The sequence below is a fragment of the Phocoena phocoena genome, chromosome 11 (assembly GCF_963924675.1).
Source record: "Phocoena phocoena chromosome 11, mPhoPho1.1, whole genome shotgun sequence".
Taxonomy (NCBI): domain Eukaryota; kingdom Metazoa; phylum Chordata; class Mammalia; order Artiodactyla; family Phocoenidae; genus Phocoena; species Phocoena phocoena.
In genome coordinates this window covers 13,819,800-13,832,728 of record NC_089229.1, presented here as the reverse complement: position 1 = coordinate 13,832,728, position 12,929 = coordinate 13,819,800, and the positions used below count along the sequence as shown (strand labels likewise).

General features: G+C 42.1%; 1 protein-coding gene across 3 annotated transcripts in view; it reads right to left on the bottom strand.

The window, feature by feature from the left end:
* LARGE1 (LARGE xylosyl- and glucuronyltransferase 1) overlaps nt 1-12,929 on the bottom strand; it is a 438,487-nt gene that overhangs the window by 226,008 nt on the left and 199,550 nt on the right. For all 3 annotated transcript variants that reach the window (XM_065886982.1, XM_065886980.1, XM_065886981.1), the window contains exon 5: nt 10,329-10,500. In XM_065886982.1, the coding sequence (XP_065743054.1) occupies nt 10,329-10,500 (172 nt within the window). The remainder of the gene's footprint in view (nt 1-10,328; nt 10,501-12,929) is intronic.

Genomic DNA, 12,929 nt, shown 5'->3' with positions numbered 1-12,929 from the left:
TCTGTATGACAGACTCTAGGTCCATCTACCTCACTACAAATAACTCAATTTTGTTTCTTTTTATGGCTGAGTAATATTCCATTGTATATATGTGCCACATCTCTATCCATTCATCTTGCGATGGACTCTTAGGTTGCTTTCATGCCCTGGCTATTGTAAACAGAGCTGCAGTGAACATTGTGGTACATGACTCTTTTTGAATTATGGTTTTCTCAGGGTATATGCCCAGTAGTGGGATTGCTGGGTCGTATGGTAGTTCTACTTTTAGTTTTGTAAGGAACCTCCATACACTTCTACATAGTGCCTTTGGCAATTTACATTCCCACCAACAGTGCAAGAGGGTTCCCTTTTCTCCACACCCTCTCCAGCATTTACTGTTTCTAGATTTTTTGATGATGGCCATTCTGACCGGTGTGAGGTGATACCTCATTGTAGTTTTGATTTGCATTTCTCTAATGATTAATGATGTTGAGCATTCTTTCATGTGTTTGTTGGCAATCTGTATATCTTCTTTGGAGAAACGTCTATTTAGGTCTTCTGCCCATTTTTGGATGGGGTTGTTTGTTTTTTGATATTGAGCTGCATGAGCTGCTTGTATATTTTGGAGATTAATCCTTTGTCAGTTGCTTCATCTGCAAATATTTTCTCCCATTCTGAGGGTTGTTTTTTCGTCTTGTTTATGGTTTCCTTTGCTGTGCAAAAGCTTTTAAGTTTCATTACATCCCATTTGTTTATTTCTGTTTTTATTTCCCTTTCTCTAGGAGGTGGGTCTAAAAGGACCTTGCTGTGATTTATGGCATAGAGTGTTCTGCCTATGTTTTCCTATAACAGTTTGATAGTGTCTGGCCTCCCATTTAGGTCTTTAATCCATATTGAGTTTACTTTTGTGTATGGTATGAGGGAGTGTTCTAATTTCATTTTTTTACATGTAGCTGTCCAGTTTTCCCAGCACCACTTATTGAAGAGGCTGTCTTTTCTCCATCGTATATTCTTGCCTTCTTTATCAAAGATAAGGTGGACATTTGTGCGTGGGTTTATCTCTGGGCTTTCTATCCTGTTCCATTGATCTATCTTTCTGTTTTTGTGCCAGTACCATACTGTCTTGATTACTGCAGCTTTGTAGTATAGTCTGAAGACAGGGAGCCTGATTCCTCAAGCTTTGTTTTCCTTTCTCAAGATTGCCTTGGCTATTCGGGGTCTTTTGTGCTTCCATATAAATTGTGAAATTCTTTGTTCTAGTTCTGTGAAAAATGCCATTGGTAGTTTGATAGGGAATGCATTGAATCTGTAGTTTGCATTGGGTAGTATAGTCATTTGAGCAATGTTGATTCTTCCAATCCAGGAACATGGTATACCTCTCCATTTGTTTGTATCATGTTTAATATCTTTCATCAGTGTCTTATAGTTTTCTGCATACAGGTCTTTTGTCTCTTTAGGTACGTCTACTCCTGGGTATTTTATTCTTTTTGTTGCAATTGTAAATGGCAGTGTTTCCTTAACTTCTCTTTCAAATTTTTCATCATTAGTGTATAGGAATGCAAGAGATTTCTGTGCATTAATTCTGTATCCCGCTACTCTACTAAATTCATTGATTAGCTTTAGTAGTTTTCTGGTAGCATCTTTAGGATTCTATATGTATAGTATCATGTCATCTGGAAACAGTGACACTTTTACTGCTTCTTTTCTGATTTGGATTCCTTTGATTTCTTTTTCTTCTCTGATTGCTGTGTATAAAACTTCCAAAACTATGCTGAATTACAGTGGTGTGAGTGGGCAACCTTGTCTTGTTCTGGATCTTAGTGGAAATGGTTTCAGTTTTTCATCATTGAGAATGATGTTGTCCGTGGGTTTGTCATATATGGCCTTTATTATGTTGAGGGGTTAGTTCCCTCTTTGCCTACTTTCCAGAGGGATTTTAACATAAATTGGTGTTAAATTTTGTCACAGCTTTCTCTGCATCGATTGAGATGATCATATGGTTTTCCTCCTTCAATTTGTTAATATGGTGTATCATAGTGATTGACTTGCATATATTGAAGAATCCTTGCATTCCTGGAAAAAAACCCTATTTGATCATGGTGTATGATTCTTTTGATGTGCTGTTGGATTCTGCTTGCTAGTATTTTGTTGAGGATTTTTGCACCTATGTTCATCAGTGATATTGGCCTGTAGTTTTCTTTTTTTGTAGTATCTTTGTCTGGTTTTGGTATCAGGGTGATAGTGGCCTCGTAGAATGAGTTTGGGAGTGTTTCTCCCTCTGCTATATTTTGGAAGAGTTTGAGAAGGATAGGCGTTAGGTACTCTCTAAATGTTGGATAGAATTCGCCTGTGAAGCCATCTGGTCCTGGGCTTTTGTTTGCTGGAAGATTTTTAATCACAGTCTCAATTTCAGTGATTGTAATTGGTCTGTTTATATTTTCTATTTCTTCCTAGTTCAGTCTCAGAAGGTTGTGCTTTTCTAAGAATTTCTGCATTTCTTCCACGTTGTCCATTTTAATGGCATACAGTTATTTGTAGTAACCTCTCATGATCCTTTGTATTTCTGTAATGTCACTTGTTACTTCTCCTTTTTCATTTCTAATTCTCTTGATTCAAGTCTTTTCCCTTTTTTTCTTGATAAGTCTGGCTAATGGTTTTCAATTTTCTTTGTCTTCTCAAAGAACCAGCTTTTAGTTTTATTGATCTTTGCCATTGTTTCCTTTTCATTTATTTCTGCTCTGATCTTTAAGATTTCTTTCCTTCTGCTAACTTTTGGGTTTTTTTGCTCTTCTTTCTCTAATTGCTTTAGCTGTAAGGTTAGGTTGTTTATCAGAGATGTTTCTTGTTTCTTGAGGTAAGATAGTATTGCTATAAACTTCCCTCTTAGAACTGCTTTCGCTGAATCCCATAGGTTTTGGGTCATCGTGTTTTCATTGCCATTTGTTTCTAGATATTTTTTGATTTCCTCTTTGATTTCTTCAGTGATCTCTTGGTTATTCAGTAGTGTATTATTTAGCCTCCACGTGTTTGTGTTTTTTACAGATTTTTTCCTGTAATTGATATCTATTCTCATAGCATTGTGGTCGGAAAACATACTTGATACAATTTCAATTTTCTTAAATTTACCAAGGCTTGATTTGTGACCCAAGATATGATCTGTCCTGGAGAATGTTCCATGGGCACTTGAGAAGAAAGTGTATTCTGTTGGTTTTGGATGGAATGTCCTATAAATATCAATTAAGCCCATCTTGTTTAATGTGTCACTTAAAGCTTGTGTTTCCTTATTTATTTCCATTTTGGATGATCTGTCCATTGGTGAAAGTGGGGTGTTAAAGTCCCCTACTATGACTGTGTTACTGTCGATTTCCCCTTTTATGGCTGTTAGCCTTTGCCTTAAGTATTGAGGTGCTCCTATGGTGTGTGCATAAATATTTACAATTGTTATATCTTCTTCTTGGATTGATCCCTTGATCATTATGTAGTGTCCTTCTTTGTCTCTTGCAATAGTCTATTTTCAGGTCTATTCTGTTTGATATGAGAATTGCTACTCCAGCTTTCTTCTGATTTCTATTTGCATGGAATAACTTTTTCCATCCCCTCACTTTTAGTCTGTATGCATCCCTAGGTCTGAAGTGGGTGTCTTGTAGACAACATATATACATGTCTTGTTTTTGTATCCATTCAGCCAGTCTATGTCTTTTGGCTGGAGCATTTAATCCATTTACATTTAAGGTAATTATCGATATGTTTGCTCCTATTACCATTTTCTTAATTGTTTTAGGTTTGTTATTGTAGGTCTTTTCCTTCTCTTGTGTTTCCTGCCTAGAGAAGTTCCTTTAGCATTTGTTATAAAGCTGGTTTGGTGGTGCTGAACTCTCTTAGCTTTTGCTTGTCTGTAAAGGTTTTAATTTCTCTGTCGAATCTGAATGAGATCCTTGCTGGGTAGAGTAATCTTGGTTGCAGGTTTTTCTCCTTCATCACTTTCAGTATGTCCCGCCACTCCCTTCTGGCTTGCAGTTTCTGCTGAAAGATCAGCTATTAACTTTATAGGGATTCTCTTGTATGTTATTTGTTGTTTTTCCCTTGCTGCTTTTAATATCTTTTGTTTGTATTTAATTTTTGACAGTTTGATTAATATGTGTCTTGGCGTGTTTCTCCTTGGAGTTATCCTGTATGGGACTCTCTGAGCTTCCTGGACTTGACTATTTCCTTTCCCATATTAGGGAAGTTTTCAACTATCATCTCTTCAAATATTTTCTCAGTCCCTTTCTTTTTCTCTTCTCCTTCTGGGACCAATTCGAATGTTGGTGCATTTAATGTTGTCCCAGAGGTGTCTGAGACTGTCCTCAATTCCTTTCCTTCTTTTTTCTTTATTCTGCTCTGTGGTAGTTATTTCCACTATTTTATCTTTCAGGTCACTTATCCTTCCTTCTGCCTCAGTTATTCTGCTACTGACTCCTTCTAGATAATTTTTCATTTCACTTATTGTGTTGTTCATCACTGTTTATTTGCTCTTTAGTTCCTGTAGGTCCTTGTTAAATGTTTCTTGTATTTTCTCCACTGTATTTCCAAGATTTTGGATCATCTTTACTATCATTATTCTGAATTCTTTTTCAGGTATACTGCCTATTTCCTCTTCATTTCTTTGGTCTGGTGGGTTTTTCCTTGCTCCTTCATCTGCTGTGTATTTCTCTGTCTTCTAATTTTGCTTAACTTACTGTGTTTGGGGTCTCGTTTTTGCAGGCTGCAGGTTCATAGCTCCCATTGTTTTTGGTGTCTGCCCCCAGTGGGTATGGCTGGTTTAGTGGGTTGTGTAGGTTTCCTGGTGGAGGGGACTGGTGCCTGTGTTCTGATGGATGAGGCTGGATCTTGTCTTTCTGGTGGGCAGGCCTGCATCCGGTGGTGTGTTCTGAGGTGTCTGTGAACTTAGTATGATTTTAGGCAGCCTGTCTGCTAATGGGTGGGGTTGTGTTCCTGTCTTGCTAGTTGTTTGGCATGGGGTGTCCAGCACTGGAGCCTGCTGGTCGTTGAGTGGAGCTGGGTCTTAGCATCGAGATGGAGATCTCTGGGAGAGCTCTCGCCGATTGATATTACGAGGGGCTGGGAGGTCTCTGGTGGACCAATGTCCTGAACTCGGCTCTCCCACCTCCGTGGCTCAGGCCTGACACCTGGCCGGAGCACCAAGACCCTGTCAGCCACACGGCTGGGTCATCCTGGAGAAGATGGACTGAAGCCAGGAGAAAGCTAGAGGATAGGAGACCTGTCAGAAGGCTTGTTTGATGAAATCAGGCAAAGGATGGTGACATTCTGTACCCAGGCTCTACTCACAAAGAGGAAAAGGGTGCCTCGGGAAGCCGAGCGCACACTTCCACCTTTCTGCACTGACTGACCTGCAGTGTTGAACAAGCCAGGAAAATGCCCTTGGCATTTGTCAGATTGGGGCCCCAGGTTCAGCTCCAGAAGCCCACTTTGCTGCAAGTAAGCCTTTGGCCTCTTGGATGGCCTCTGGGGCAAGGCACTGCTCCACTCACCATACATGTTTTGAGGCCAGAACTTGACACTATGGCAATAGGGTCTTCTTAAAGGGAAGGCGTTTGTCCTTATGAATACAAATACTATCCTGACTATTCAGCACGGCTTTCTTCCAAAAGCTTCAAATGAAGGCTGCACATTTATTATTTATGCCTTTACAACAGCTTCCCCAGATTGCTAGAATGAGATATTATTTCCAAATTTTTATGGAAAACTATGGCACCCAGGGGTCAAGCTGACTCACGATCGGCAGCCACACCTTAACTAAGATGCAGACCCTGCCTCCCAGGTGATGGGCATGCCCTCCTCCATGCCATCAGGAAGCCTGGAGGGGAGGCAGCAGGTAGCAGTGAGAGCACAGCCTCCAGAGCCACACAGTTTGGGCTCAGCCATGCTGTTCAATAGCTCTCTGATCATGGCAAGTTATTTAACCTCTCTTGGACCCAGTTTATTTTGATTTTCAAACGTGCAAAGCTTCTAGCTCAGTGCCTGGAACAGAAGAAGTACTTAGGAAACAGTAGTTACTTTCCCTTTGCTTTACAAATACTCATTTTATCCGCCTGCCTCCTTCCCATCTCCACGTGGATGCCCAGTTAGGTACATTTCAAATTTAAAAATGCCCCAAACCAAACTCCTGGTCATCCCCCATAACCTGCTCTTCTTGCGGCCTTTTCCATCTCACAGATGCCACCTCACCCTTCCAGCTACCTTGGGGCATCCTCCACTCCTACGTCTCTGCTCCCCACATCCAATCAACAGGATATCCTGACTATCTGACCTTCAAAATGTACCTCATCTGATGACGTCTTTCACCCCTACTGCCGCATCCAGGTCTGAGTCCACAACATGGCTCACCTGGATAACTGCAACCATCTCAGAAATAGTTTCCGTGGCCAGGATGATCCATTAAAAATGTAAATCAGATCACATCACTCCTCTGCTCAAAGCCAGACATCAGCTTCCCATATCTCTGAAGGGAAAGACAAAATCCTCCCACTGCCCTACAAAGGTCCCCATGATCTGACCTCCCCAGCCCCCGCCCCTCTCCTGGGCTCACTCTGCTCTGTTCTGAACTCCATCCGAGTCCTCAGAGAAGTCAGGCCACATCACTCCTGAAACTTCACACTTGCTGTTCCTTCTGGCTAGGACACTATTCCTACCCTTCCTCTAGACAGCTGGCATGCCTGTCATCTCGACTTCTTCAGATTTTTGCTTAAATGTCACTTTTCATGTAAGACCTGCCATTATGACCCTATTTGAATATTAAAATAACACACGCACACACACATACACACACTCACACACACACACAGAGGCATCCCTTATCTCCTTTCTCTAATTTCCACCTAAGCACTATTCACCACCTAACACACTATGCATTTTATTATTATTTTTTGTTTATTGTCTCTCTCCCCCTATTCACACATACACTCAAATGAACAGGGACTGAACTTGATTTATTCCTGCAACACTCCCAACAGCAAACTCTTTGGCAGCTAGTAGGAGCTCAGTAAACGTGACTCCTAATTCGAGCCATCAGTGGCATGTCTGATTCTTCCTATTAAGAATCAGAGGCTCTGAAAATCCTCCAGCAGTTGCAGCAGGCTTGATAAGGGTGCAGATGCTGAGGGGGGAGCATCTGCAGCTTAGGTGAAGGCAGGGCTCAGGGAGCACGTGCACATCCCCAAGAGGCACACAAAGCTGCCCACGGCGGAGGCTGAGGATGGTCTAAGCCCTCACTAAACAGCCTCTTACTAGGTTCTCCACGTAATGACTTTAGGTAAGGGCGATTTCACAGCATCCTTAAGGAGTCAAGCCTATATGGGACTCAACACAAGAGCCACTGCAGCCCCAGGCAACTAGCTGTTCCAAACCAGAGAAAAACCAACAAGGCCAAATTGCATCAACATCACTCAAAATGTTTACAGTGAAGATGTCAACTGTGATTGCCTTTATGAGAGGGGAACTCTCCCTGTTGGATCAGCGCATTCTACATTTATGGGTCTGTCCTAAGGGACTTGCTTCCTGTACCATGACCTGGCTTCTAATCATTCCAGTTTAGAAAGAAAGAACCACACACACACACACACACACACAAAACAAAAAAAAAAACAAACCCTGTACAAAAGAGTACCATATGAAAAAGATAAGGGCTTACTTATTTTCTTTTCACTTCCATATTTTCCCAGAAAAGTTAGGGTGGGCATGGGAAAACCTCAGATGTTTTATACTCCTTTGATGGTGATAGATAAAAACGGAACACAGAATGCCTTGTTTGTGAGCTCCTTGAAGGCAGGTGTCCTGTTCTAACAACAGCATCTAATATATTCCAGTGGAGTCCTGGCTAATGCTAGAAATGAACGAGTGAGAGAATGAACAAGTAAACGAAGCCTATTAAATCAACTCCACGCATTCAAATTTCCCCTGCTCTGATCCTGACCCATATATTCTGCTCTGCCCCAGAAACTGCCTTGAGTCTCAGAGCCCTCCAAATCCAAATCCCTGGGCCAGCTCTGGGAGCAACAAGAGCCTCGGGCGCCTTCCCTTCCACGGATGATACAGGACGGGTACGAGTTAACAGCAGCATTATTACTGTTGTTATGATTGGCGACAGAACCCCACCAGCACTGTGGCAGGTCCTGGCTGGAACAGAATAGATGTGATTTCCTAGTTACAAGGCTACAATCAGTGGCCAACCGTTCCAGGGATTTCGTTGAGTTACACTTATCCAGGGGAGACTTGCAGTTCCGAATGAATATTTCAGATTGAGCTTCTTGGGAAGCAGACTCCAGGATGGGAGTGAGCGCGCGGGAGGTTAACTCAGGGAGAGCTCCTGGAACAGTACCCATGAAAGGGAAGGAACACCATCAGGACAGGGCAGAGGGGGACAAGGAGCTGCCAGGCAGACTCCAGGGAAGGCTACAGTGGATCCTGCAAGATACCACATGCACCAGGCAGTCCATGATGTGGGGCGGCCCAGGAAGGGGGCATGGCCCCAGGCAAGGTGACTCTCTTCGCCTGAGATCATCCCGAAAAGGGGGCTGAGGGCTGACCCCATCTGCAGGCAATGCTCCCAGCAGCTGGAGGAATAAGCCCTTTACTCCAAAGGGGAATGTGGGCACCCACCGCACACAACCACTACTCTTATCCGGCAAGACAGACACAATCATCACCTCTGCTGTGATACCGACCCAGCTTTAGCCCCTTCAGGAGAGGTGATAACTCTCACTCCCCTTCACTGCTCATCTTATAGCCAGAACCCACTCCTTATAGCCAGTGATACCCAGTGGGGATGCGGTAAGTGCCCGTTGAATAAATACAACCCTGAATACTGAACATCGGCGTGAAAATAGGAATAAAATATTGGGGTTGGCCCAAAAGTTCGTTTGGATTTTTCCATAACATCTTATGCAAAAACCCGAAAGAACTTTTTCGCCAACTCAACCACATAACTATAGAAAAACCGTCCCCAGTGAGTTCGATGTAATCGGAAAAAACAAGCAGACCTGATAGGGGGACTTGAAAAGAGATGCACGGGGAAGCCAACACACACAGGCATTCTGGTCTCAGCTCCGGGTAGAACCTTGCATCCTACCAAGCTTCTGTCCCTTTATTTGTGAAATAAAAAGACAGATCCAACCATGCTATGAAGAACAGATCAGAAAGCTGAGACACACTCCATTTCAACAGCTTTGCTAAATGATGTCTTTACTAGTGTCATTACTGACACGAGTAAGGAAACTTTTGATCCTGGCAAGGAAAAGAGCCCAAGGGTCAGAGTGTTTCCCCCCATGGTGTGCGGAGGACTTTTTTCAATTACCCCAGAGCTGGGAGGCCCCCAGGAGGAAGCAGGCAGAGATTGGAGTGGGTGAGGAATTTACTCTTCTGTCCATGAACGAAAACAGAAACCAACTGGAATATCCTCTGATTCATGAAAATGCTGTGATTTAAAATCACGGAGCAGTATTTCACTTTCATAGGATAAGGAGCTATAGAAAAGAGGCAGGGGGAATTTTAAACACAGAAGCCAGAGTGCAGAAGCCGGAAGAAAAAAAATCTCACTGCCATATTTATCTCTCATTGTATTTGTCTAACACTGAGAATATAAAATTGAAAAATTATGCAGTTTTAAGGAAGACCCCTGGAAGAGGGGTATTAAATAATAGTCCAAGGTTTGTGCTAACTTGCCACTTCTCTCACGCATCCCCACCAGAGTTATGTACACCCATCGGGCTCACAATTTCCCACCTTATACTCGCACATACCCTGGGGCAGTGCCAAGAGCTACAGGAACTAACTAGATTAGAAGGAACGTCTTAAAAAGCCAAACTTATATACTTCTTTAAAACGATAAACCACAACATTAATGGAAGCCATAAGTACATTTGCAAACACTCTATAATCAATATCCATCACCACCACCTCACAGGCTTTCTCGGCAATCAAAGTATCATTTGATAAAAAGAGAAAACTGATAAATGCATGTCTCCACACCAGGAAGTCAACTCAATTATCTGCATACAAAATACACACATTCGATATTTGTCTCTTACAAGCAATTCAGCAACCCTCAATTGGGTTCTTCCTATGAACACAGATCTTACCTCTTCAATTATTACAAAAACACAAGCAAATTCCAGTTTAACATGTTTCCAATGGCAGTACTAAAACTGATGCTCCACTCTATTTATAATTCCTTGTCTGTTTCATTAGAACGACCTCCTTAAGAGTTGCCCTCACATTGGGAAAAAAAAAATCACTCTTCTTGACATGCTGACACCTTCAAAGATACCAGAAAAAAAATGAGCTACCATTACCTTTGAACTTGTGGAACACAGCCCAGAGCTCTGCAATATCGGTGGCAAAGGTGATGTCTGTGTCAAGGACGATGACCCTCTCCAGGTTGGCAGGAAGAGTCTTGGTGAGGACAAGCTTCATCAGACCGTAAATCCCAGAGTAATGTTTGTTGGGGATCCAGGAAACTTCAGACTAGACAGGGCAGTGAAGAGCGAGAGCAGGAGAAAGGAAAAAAAAAAAATCAGTGCATTAATTTCTTTGTATAACCATTATAAATAGTGCCTGGTACATAAAAAGCATCGAATAAAAATTTGTTGAGTAAATGAATGAATATTTTCTTAAAGATCTGTTCATGTAACTTCATGGCATATGAGGTTCTTTTGGAAGAAAATGTATCCGAATCAAGGGAGAAGGAAAGTAATGTTTATGAAATAACTATCACATGAAAACACTATGCTCAGATTTAAAAAAAAAAAGATTTTTGTTATTATAGAAATTATATAGGCTCATTGGAGGAAATAAGAATATGCACAAAACAAGAAATAAAGGTTTCAAAAATTGAATCCTACTATATATATTTTTTGCAACCAGTACCTAATTGTTCCTGGGTAGACATATTTCTTTCAGTCATATTCCATTTCTGTGTCATTAAAAATGACTATTCAATGGTATTGTTACGCTTATCTATTTTGTTAAAGCTGTAATGGAGCTGGCCATCACCTTAAGATCTGAGGTCTGAGGACTTCGAGTAATTCCCTCCAGTGGGTTTTATATAACTCTTTTTCACATAAGCCTCGGCCTTGGGAACTCAGCTCACTTTCCTCTCTCCCTTGAGAATTTGCCTGAACTGAAGCTTGGCAATCATCAGCCCATCTGCAGAGCCATGCTATTTAATCAGACCTTTGATTAACTTATTCATCTATTTTGGTTACCATCAAAGCAGGAGAGCTTGGTGGAGGCCGAACACCAGCACATTGGGTTAAGCCATCGAATGAGATGGCTCCAGCTTCTGCCTTTAGTTTTTATACACACGCAAGGCACTCAGATGCATTACAGAACAGTAGGACTACAGGAATAAATTAATCTCAACACGAGCCCAGGACTGAATGTCGCCCCAAGTCCCCGACTTAATACATAATCAATTAACTTCGAGTGTTCAATTAGAGGTAAAGGAAGCATTTGAATGAGTTTGTATTCAGAAAGAAAATCCCAGAAAGAAAACTAAGGAATCTATAGGGGGAAAGAACGTGTGGTGAGAAGCAGATGCATTTATCATAAATGGCTCCTTTTCTTAGAAGTAGCATGGAACACGCTCTGCCTCTGTCCAATTCCTGCTCTTTCCCCGAATTCCAACTTAGAAGGTACCACCCTCCAGCCAACCCTCCCCGCTGCCCCAGGCTGGGCGAGGGTTCCCAAAGCAAGGTGTTTCCCTTCTTCCAGCACAGTAAGCCATCATGCTGTCTAATTTTCCACATCTCTCTCCTGCTCTGGACTGGAACTCCTTGAGGCAGGGACAATGTCATTTGTATTATGGTAACAACATAGTCATTTCTCAAAACATGTCTGATCACGTGCATGACTGCAAAGTTAGCCAGGCCTGGGTTCAAATGCTACCTTTGGCATTTTCCTCAACTAGGAGAAGAGGTATCTGTAATTGCTAGGGTCCAGGTCAGCACAGTACACTGGAAGAGGCACAGCTTGTTGAGTCCCAGAGCCTGGGCTTTAGCACCAGTTCCACTTCCAATAAGCTGTGTGACCTCAGGCAAGTCATTTAACCTCCATGAGCCTCAGTTTTCTCATCTGCAAAATGGGAGCTTAAGACACTCACATCACAATATTGCTGGGAGGATTACAAAGCATCCAGTATACATAAAGCCCACTTCCCTTCCCCTAGTGAATGTGTGCCAGCACCACCCAGGCTCAGATGATTCAGGATTTGGAGCGTGATAAGTTATGGCACCTTTGACAGTAAGGGGAAATAGGGAATAGAGATAGCTTTGACAGGGAAAATAAATCACCCACCTACTTTTCCTATATTTCTATATAAAAGATTAATAAATCATAAACTGGGATCTACCGGGAAACGTGAAGCCCCCTCTGGTGGATCTCCAAATTGGACTGCAAATCCTTGGTTTTAGGAGAAAAAAAAAAAAACATGGGTGGGAGTGGTCACCCATAAAACCTTTCGGGGCACTCTCCTGGTGCAATTCACACTGCTACGGATCTCACTTCCACCCTACAATAAACTTCAGTCCAACCAGGGACGTTAAGTCTTGGGGTCAACGGGGAGAAGTCCATCCTCAGAGGCAAGGTGCAGAAACCTGGAGGGCATCATGCAGACCTACCCCAGAGTACCCTATAGAAACACCACCGCCTAGCCAGGCAATATCCTAGAGTGCTCTTCATCACTCAGCACGTGAAAGGGTTCATGTAATTAAAACAATAATAAGAATGAAAGTTAGGTTTATGTTAATGGCAAGATTATTATCCTTGCAATGGCTGTTAAAAATTCTAAGCAGCATGTTCTGACATTTAATTAGCAAAAAAAATCCAACTGTGCTCAAGAATACCACCTAATGTACTTACATAAAGGAACAAAAGCAATCCCAGGTTTTAAGGGT